Source organism: Polypterus senegalus, chromosome 1 (genome assembly GCF_016835505.1).
Source record: "Polypterus senegalus isolate Bchr_013 chromosome 1, ASM1683550v1, whole genome shotgun sequence".
Taxonomy (NCBI): domain Eukaryota; kingdom Metazoa; phylum Chordata; class Cladistia; order Polypteriformes; family Polypteridae; genus Polypterus; species Polypterus senegalus.
Window position 1 is genome coordinate 189,068,583 of NC_053154.1, and position 9,855 is coordinate 189,078,437.

General features: G+C 39.4%; 1 protein-coding gene across 6 annotated transcripts in view; it reads left to right on the forward strand.

Moving 5' to 3' along the window:
* LOC120536671 (fibronectin type III and SPRY domain-containing protein 2-like) overlaps positions 1-5,412 on the forward strand; it is a 65,566-nt gene extending 60,154 nt beyond the window's left edge. For all 6 annotated transcript variants that reach the window (XM_039765124.1, XM_039765132.1, XM_039765131.1 and 3 more), the window contains one exon: positions 4,114-5,412. In XM_039765124.1, coding sequence (XP_039621058.1) covers positions 4,114-4,550 — 437 coding nt within the window. In that variant the 3' untranslated portion in view covers positions 4,551-5,412. The remainder of the gene's footprint in view (positions 1-4,113) is intronic.
* Positions 5,413-9,855: the final 4,443 nt, after the last annotated feature.

A 9,855-nucleotide genomic window follows, 5' to 3' on the forward strand; every position in this document is an offset into this window, starting at 1 on the left:
TCATGTGCAACCAGTATGGTATGTCTACACTGACTGCAAAAGCAAAGCATGCATGTCACATTTGCAGTTCAAGACAAATGCTTGTCTGTTTTATTTAGTTGTAGTAAGCTGTGTTTTCCATTGCATGCTTTGCTATTTTGTTTTTGGAAACAACGGGTTTTGTCACTCATAATAACACTGTTAAACATGTTAATTTACAGAAAGATCAGTCACAACTTCAAGTCACCCCTGTTTCTGCTCATCTATCAAGATTTGAGACACAAAGGTGACACTACATGGCTGTTCCAAGAATTAAATTGTCACACCTCGTATGTCATGAGCTGGACTAAGGATGCAGTATTATAACTCGAGCAATAGCTTTCAATATAACATTCAGGCTTCTAACAAGTCAGGTTATTGCAATATGGAAATGTCTCATGTGAATCATATAGTTCACCATTAGAAACAGAGCGGGCATTAAACTACTCCTATTCTGAGGGAGCTAAAGATGGGGCAACACCCCAGTATCAAAGGATAAAAATCATCGGGCAGTCAACTTTCTTCTTTACTGGTCAGACCTTAATGGTTAGGTTATGGCTGTTTCCCACCAAATAACAACCTGCTTTCTGTTTGACAGAGTTTGACATTAAAGGTTGCAAGGGCATTCACTTGATTTCTTTTGACCAGCTAGCTTTGGATGGCACCTTCTGTGTCTGGTTTGAGTTTTGAGAATGCCATCATACAGTATGTTAAGGTGTGAACCATTTATCCAATATAATGTTTGGATGCATTTCTGTATTGCAAAGGTCTGTACAAGTAAAATAAAACAGTGTATTAGCTCATTGAAATGTAATTTGAGATTTTTCTTAAAATACATAGATAATTTCTGCTCTCCAGTCTGATAACCTGGCTGAAGGAGTATTGTGCTACAGCAAAGGAAAAGCAGGATGGCAGGCTAATTGTATAAGGTCATCATTTGAAAGAAGGAATTCATGGCTACTAGGCAAAGTGGAGATTCCCTTAGGGTCTTTGCTACATTTGATTACACTGCTGACTACCTAAAGAGACTGTAATGGCATTCAGTCATTGTCTAATTAAAATTGTGTATAATTTATTATATGCATGTTGATGTGTTTTTTATTTTTTATTATGTTTAATGCTGCATCAATAAAATGTACATGCAGTTAATGCAGTTATATGTTTGATAAGGCCTCAAACACATTTGTAGGTAACAATAATGAGTTGTTTTTTTAATTATGTAATTAATATAGCTTAAATTTCTGATGACTTCCTTCTTAAATATAGAGGTCAGACATATTCCAATCCATTGATTCCTAATGAGAGTTGCAGGAGATGGAGCCAATCTTTAGGGGCACATCTTTAGGAAAAATCCACACAGACAACATCCCAGTATGGGACTGAAGCCCTGGACATGAGATCTGTCACCCCTGTACTACCATGACACCCACATGTAGAGCTGGCCTGCTCACAATATTTGCATGTGATTTGGCTACAGCTGATGTGGTTGTATTTTATGCTCTCTAGTACTTCTGTTTTTCAGAGAAACATATTGCAAAAGTGTTGAAAAGTGACTACAAATTCTCGGAATGTACAGTAATTAGACAAACAATTTCCTCATATCTTCCTAACTGAATCATTTCTTATGTTCATATGGCCTTGACTGTACTGCAGCTGTCTCGTGATACTGTTTAGGTAGCCTTGACATTTTTCTCAGGTCCCTCACCTCTAATGGAAATTACCCTGACTAGTTGACTAGAAGAAAAAATTCACACAATTTTTTACTTTTTGGCAATTTCTTCCCTTCTCTTGTGTTTTTATGTTTTTAACATAGTTGACAGAAATGCCCTACAGTCTACTAGTGACTAAACATGACCTTCCTCTTAGACTTTATTTGTCTCCAGGTGGAAATATGGCTTTTACAGAAGCACTTTAAATAAATAAATAAACACACACACTTTGGTCTAAACACACACAAATGACTATAAAGCAAGAGAATTAAAAAGAAAGAAAAGTTCTGCCTTGGCTGTCACAGTCACAATGAGGCATTAGGCAGATGTATTGCTGTTGGTACTGTATAAATGAGCCCCAGTAGTGTTTCTTGACAAATCATCTGCTGAACAATTCATTGGCTGAAAGTCTTTAGTGTTAGTGTGTCATGGAGAAGACAAGCAGCATTGTGCAGAATAACAGTCAGTTTTCTTTTAATATTCTCCTTTGCTGCTACCAGAGGGTCCAGAGTGTGCCCTATAACTGAGTTTGCCCATTTAATTATCTTGTTGATTCAGTGGGCCAGTCTTGAAGTGATGTTACCAGCTCAGCACAACACAGCATAAAAAATCACACTGGCCATTACATAGTCATAGAAGATGTGAAGGATGTCACTTTCCAAATTAAAGGAACACAGTCCCCTAAGGAAAAAGAGCCTGATCTGCCCTTTCTTAAATGAGAGTGTTATAAGACCAGTCCAAGTACTTGTAAGAGTGAACCACCTCTACATCTACTCCTTGAATAGTGACTGGACACAAAGGCACTTTGCTGCAGCAAAAGTTAATAACTTATTTCTTGATTTTGCTGATGTTAAGATGAAGACAATTCTCTTTGCACCAAGAAACACATTTCTCCACCTGACTCCTGTACTTTGTTTCATCCCCTATATCAATAATAATAATTATCAATAATAATTCATTTTTATTTTCAATACACTTTATAAGTGCAGAATCATCTGAGAATTTCTGAAAATGACATGACCTGGTGTTATATTTAAAGTATGAGGTGTACAGAGTGAAGAGAAATAGAGACAGGACTGTTTCTTGTGGTGCTCCAGTGTTGCTCATATCTGTATCAGAAACACAGTCTTTAAATCTCAACAACTGCAGTCTGCCCAACAGGTAATCTATTATCCAGGACACCACAGGCTCATCCACCTCCATATTGTAAAGTTTACCCTTTAATGTGGATGGTTAGGTAGTACTGAAGGCTCTGGAGAAATCAAAAAACACAATCCTTACAGTGCTACCAGCTTTGTTCATGTGAAAATAAGCTTTGTGGAGGAGATGGATAATTGCATCCTCCACTCCAATCTTTATCAGATAGGCAAACTGCAGCGGGTCCAGGTGGTCTTCCACAAGAGAACTGATGTAGTCCAGGAACAGCCTCTCAAGGGTCTTCATAATGTGAGACGCAAGTGCACTGGTCTGTAGTCATTAGGTGAAGAGGCGCCTGCCTTCTTTGGAATAGCGACACTGTAGGATGTTTACCACAGTAGTGGTGCTTTCTGAAGACTTGGGGACAGACTGAATACATGATAGAGGATACCACAAAGTTAGTCAGCACGGGATTTAAGAACTCAAGGACCGACTCCATCTCATCCCGCAGCTTTTTCTGTGTGTAGCTTCCTCAGTTGTCCCCTTACTTGGTCTTCAGATATGGACAGTCCATACTGATGGTCAAAGGCGGACTTGTCACTGGCCATTCCAGTTGATGTGGTAGGAGCCATTGATTTAGTAGGGATTGTTTGCGGAGATTGGTCATTGGAAGAAAGTTCAGGGAGTTAGCTTTGTCCACATCTCTTTCTAGCACTTGAACACTCCAGCTTCAGCACCCTCTTTCTGAAAGGTTATGATCAATCCAAGTGTTGTGGCCTTTTGACAGTGTTGTGGTTGTTAGTTTATGAACTTATTATTGTTTTACATCTACTGCACATCAACCAAGTTCACTTTTAGATTTCTTCTTCCTTGAATAAGGTAGCTGGGACAGTTTAACATGCTTGTAGACTTTTACACCAACTGTGTGTAGACTCTTTAATACTGCAACAAGTTTTATGTGCACAGGCCTATCTTGGTGGTGAGTCTAAGATCATTAACTCCACATTAGTTCTGGGTACGCCTTTGTCTTGTATATCTGACAGGGATCTGACATTGTGCTATCACTTCTTTTTAGGACCTACGAGTCCAGCATTACCACTGTTAACCCTCTAATTTACACTGGAATCAAGACTCCTAGTGTTTCCAGTTAGTCTTTTTAACCTCTACTATAGTTTGCCTAACTGTGATGTTGTAGGTCAATGCTTACATTTGACAGTGTTTTTCTCTCTCATTCTCTGTCCTCTTAAAGGAGTGTGCACAAAGGATAGGCAGCATTCCTGGTGGCTGCAACGAGAAGGAATCCACTTTGTGGCACTCTACGATGGAGACAAGGAGGAGATCAAGTCAATTCCTCCTTGCATGAAGACCCTAGGAGTCTGTCTGAACCATACAGGGGGCACCCTTAGCTTCCATAACACACTGGAGCAAGAGCACCTTGTCACCCTGCCGACAAACTTTGGAGCAGCAGTTACTCCAGCTATTGCACTGTGCCATGGCAAGCTGATAATCCATTGTGGAATTCCAGTGCCTGATTATATTTTTACTGATTGCCAATCTCCCTACAGAGAAGTCCAAGGTGCTGGCAAACGTTGGAGAAAAGATGTCCCCTTTCAACCAGTCATCTCCCTTATCCAGAGGTTTGAAGAGCTTGCCACCATTGATTCAGATTGTGCTTTTGGCTCCTAACATTCAGTACAGTAAACCCCAAATCTAGAACAATAATAAGTTAAGGAAGTTAAGTTCCAGAACAAGTGCTAGATAAGATCCTTGATTATGTGTAACAGATGATGCAATGACAGTTTCTACAGACTTTTATTTGTGTTGTTCTTCCTGAAGGACAGAAGTCACTGCCAGGGTGGCAGGGTAGTTAGTACAGCTGCCTCCTGGCTACAGATTCCAAATGCTGGCCCAGTTATAGTTTATAGTCTGTACATTCTCCATTTGTTCGTGTGTGCGTGTTCTTTTTCCTCTGAGTATTCCTGTTCATCCCGCTTGTCCCAACGGCACATGTGTTAAGTTAACTTGCAACTGTAGCCCAAACTGGTATGAGTGATTGTGAATGTGTACTTGAGTGTGTCCTGCGCTGGTTTCTGTCTTACTGCTAATGCTGCTGGAATAGGAGCAACTCTGAATGTGAATGACAGCCTTAAGCAATGGATGGGAGGAACTGTCATTACAAAACCATCAGAATGCTTGAACTCTACACATACATAGCAAATGACTGAGGGATTCAAACTCAGAACGTTGTGTCTGTGAGATAGAGGAAGAAAAATGATGAATATAATTGTAGAGAGTCATCAAGAGTGGCAAAATCAACTTTCCGGGTCATAGGAACAAAAGTTTAAAACAAACCTGCAAAATTTCATAAAAGTATGGTGGGAAAGTGGATCTAATTCAGCCATGAGGCATGGACACTTGAGCCAATTTTGTTTTTGCAACCCAAATACAATTCTATTGAGATGGAGAGTGTCACAGCAGATCGATGAAACTTTTTATTTGAATCTTTTATTTATATTTTATTCATTCAGTGTATTTCATTTTACATACATTCTCTTTGGGCACCTTTTTAAATGAACACTAAACTTTTTAATTTGTATTATCAGTGTTCAGTTTTACATTGAATTGTCTTCTGCGTTTAATAACAGGATGCTTCAAGCTGTGGTGGCTAGGAAAACTGGGTAGAGTTCAAAAGGCTATGAATCACAGATATGTGAAAACCTGCACCAGCAGACCCCTGCATCAGTGCCCACCTGCTGCATTACATTAAGGAGAACAAGTCATGACTTTGGGATAGTGCAGGCTATTCCTCACAGCCTTGAGATACTGAGTTTGAATCACCAGCCATGCACTGTCCATATGGAAGTTTTCACATTCTCCCTTAGATTTGGTGGATTTTTCTCCCAGTATGTAAAGCACTACCAATCCCAAAGACAAGTCCTTCAAACCAACATAAGTGTGTGCTGTGCTGTGCTGTGATGGGATAAGGTTTGGTTCCTGGCTTGATCATAACACTGTTGGGATTATCTCTTGGCCATAAACAGGGAAATGTGGATATGAAAATGAACTGATGGATGGAACTGCAAATTGGTGTAAATAAATGTGATGTAAGAAAAGGCTGAGGCTCTGACAGCTACCGTTAAAGGAGAGAACATCAGTATGACCTTAGGCAAAGGAGTTGGCAATAAGATAAGCTACAATTCCAATTCCAAAAAAGTTGGAACGCTGTGTAAAATGTAAATAAAAATCATAATGTAATGACATGCAAATCTCATAAACCCATATTTTATTCACAAAAGAACATAGAAGGTATATCAAATGTTTAAACTGAGAAATTGTACCATTTTAAGAAAAGAATAAGGTCATTTTGAATTTGAAAAAAGAAAAAGTTGGGACAGGGCCATGTTTCCCCTTGTAGAGCCTCCCTCTTCTTTTAACAACATTCCAGAAACATCTGCGCACTGTGGAGATCAGTTGCTGGACTTTTGGGAGTGGAATATTGTACTGTTCTTCTTATAGAATTCTAGCTGCTCAACAGTCCTGGGTCTTCTTTGTTATATTTTTCTTTTCATGAAGCGGCAAATGTATTCAACTATTGAAACGTTTGGACTGCAGGCAGGCCAGTTCAGCACCCGGACTCTTCTACTACGAAGCCATGCTGTTGTAATAAATGCAGTATGTGGTTAAGCATTGTCTGCTGAAATATGCAAGGCCTTCACTGAAAAAGACGTCATCTGGATGGGAGCTTATGTTGCTCTGAAACCTACATATACAGTACCTTTAGGCATTGATGGTGCCTTTCCAGATGTGCAAGCTGCCAATTCTATGCCATCAGAGATGCAGGCTTTTGAACTGTGTGCTGATAACAAGCAGGATGTTCTTTACTCTGGAGGATGCGGCGTCCATACTTTCCAAAAAGAATTTCCAATTTCAGTTTGTCTGACCACAGAACAGTTTTCCACTTTGCCTCAGTCCGTTTAAAATGAGTTTTGGCACAGAGAAGATGGTGGCATTTCTGGGTTATGTTCACATATGACTTCTTCCTTGCATGATAAAGCTTTAACCTGTATTCATTAAATGGCACTGAGAGCTGTGTTCACAGACAGTGATTTGTGGAAGTGTTCCTGAGTGATTTCCATGACAGAATCATGACTGTTCTTAATGCAGTGCCGCCTGAGGGCCTGAAGGTCACAGGCAGTCAATGTTGATTTTTGGCCTTGTTTCTTGTGCACAGAGATTTCTCCAGATTCTCTGAATCTTTTGATGATACTGTAGATGATGAGATATTCCAAGTCCTCCCATTTTTACATTGAGGGACATTATTCTGAATTTGTAGACATAGGTTTTTGCAGATTGGTGAACCTCTGCCCATCTTTACTTCTGAGACCCTCTGCCTCTCTAAGATGCTCTTTTTATATCCAATCATATTACTGATCTGTTGCCAATTAACCGAATTAGTTGCAAAATTTTTCTCCAGCTGTTTCTTTTTAGTACCCCTTTTCTTTCTTACTTTTAAAGCCTTTTCTTTCCCCCTTCCCAAATTTTTTGAGACGTGTTGCTGCCATCAAATTCAAAATGAGCTAATATTTTTCATGAAATAGTAAAATGTTGCACTTTCAGTTTGATACATTATCTATTTTCTATTGTGAATAAAATGTGGGTTTATGAGATTTGCAAATCATTGCATTCTGTTTTTGTTTATATTTTACACAGCAATCCCAACTTTTTTGAAATTGGGGTTGTAATTATTCTTTTTATACAGAAGCTGTGTCACTTGCTGGCCATTTTCTTTCACTTGTTAAGTTGGCATCAGCTGCATTGGATCTCCATTGGAGTGGAGTAAGTTATGGGATCCAGTTAAACAAATTACCCTATGGGGCTAACAGGGCAAGAATGCAACTGTTGAAGAAAATTCTATTAATTTTCCTTTATCTTATGGTTCAGGCGAGTGAGTTGTAGACAGGGACCCAGCCTGGTTCACTTGTGGTTCAGAGCTGCACTCTTCTGCTCTCTGGGGAGCACAAAGGTCTGCATGCTGTGCCAAAGCTGCCAATTAGTGATAGTCTTATAAAAATAGAGAAATATAGGAAAATACAGTAAGTTCATAACAGCGGGCAATATTTTTTTTTTAATCTGATGTTTAAAGTGTCTTGTATTCCAAACAAATGAAAGTGGCATCTGTGGTTTGTGGCACTATGATGTCAGTTTTATTTCGCAGTGTTTCTAAAACTATTTGCTGACATTTTATTTTGAGTTAAATAATTGCAGGGAGCACATGCCTTGAGCGTTTGAAGGTGGAGCTGTTAAAAGCTCAGGTGAAAGAAAGGGCAGGGCAGCTATGCAGGTATGAATGCATCCGAGGCAATGTGATGAGTGAGCAGTGGTGCGTTACATAACTCCTCTGAGCCTGGATGGGATGAGTCAACCTGGCTGAACGAAAGAGAATAAACATTATTGAAGTCATGTCCCGTGTAAGTTAAAGGGCCCAAGAGAGAAAAAAAAATTGATTTCCAGAGAATTCAGTAGTAGAAGTTAGAGTGTCTGTGGCTGTACACACACACACACAAGCATAGGCATAGATTCAAAGGGTTCATTCCAGACTATGGTGCCTACAAGACTGCCTAAGGGTGTAGCTGGAAAGGAGAGACTTCTATCGGGCAGGGGAGGGTCTACTATGAAACTATAAGGCTTAAGCCTCAGGGCCCCTAATCCTGGAAGTTCCCCAGAAGCGACTTTAGTTCACATGACTTAAACATTTTGGATCTTTACTGTATGAGAAGGGTTTCTAAAAAATAACATTAATAATATAGAGTAATTCAGTACAAAATGATAGTTAAAACAAAAATTAAAAGGTTATTAAAGTACCCAAAAAGAAATTTTTCTGATCTGTCATTGAACAATCCCAATTAAAGAAGATAACAGTGGATACTCAGACCTTATCGCTGGTTGCAAAGGGGCCCCTATTACAGTTCAAGCTTCATGGCCCCAAAAATGTAGGTCTGCCACTGCTGGCAAAATGGGATTCCGTGGGCAGATTAAATGGGAGGATAAGATATCAGAGATGGCCTTTGTAGGTCAGCACAAGCTCAACATTAGTGGAGTGTGAACCACAATTTTTCTGAACTCCCTGAATAAGGTGCACATTACTCTTTGTATATCCCTGAAGATACAGTATATAATGCGATGAGCATGGACATTAGTTTCATTAGTTTCACAGTCCTTAGTTCCTTTGAACATCCTGGGAAAGGGATTGGTATTAATGTTGAGCTTTCTGCTTTAGAAAGTCCTTATGTCCTTTTGAGTAGCCTAAAGAAGGGACAGGAATCATGGTGTTTTTGTCTGTCTTCATTTTTTTCACTTTTTCATCTTTATTTGTGTACAAGGTATCTGTGAATAGATGGATTTGCTTGTGTACTTTGTTTTACTTTTTATACTTTGATATTTATGGACATCACCTGTGTGTACCATCTTGTCTGTGCATCTCTAATTCACTGTGAATTATACTGGGTATGACTACTAGATGCCCCGTGGTTAGATAGGTGTGGGGGTACAGAAAGGGCATCACAACACCAAAAATATTTTTCCTTTCGGCTTTTTATACCATTACAACCCATAAAAACATCCAACCACGTTGCCCTTACATGCAGGTAAGAATGTAATTGAACATTGTACACATGACAATAAATCTGAACTTGACCATGGCCAAATCACTATGAAAAATAAGGCCAGGGCAAATGCAATGAGAGCTATAATACCTGTAAATGTCGTCAATGCGTGAACCGGTGGGATATTATCAGCATGTTTCTATATTCAAGTTTCCGGTCTCCTAGAAACAACGTAAGCGTAATTCTATTTTTTTCTTTTGCAGTGTCCTCTGCGTGATATCTGACTAATCAAATCTTCCTAATCTGTGAGTCAAGGGGTCGGCTTTCTGCATCAAACTATGACGCACACCCGCCTTGTCCTGTTCTGCTTGTTCAGGTGCACAGCACAC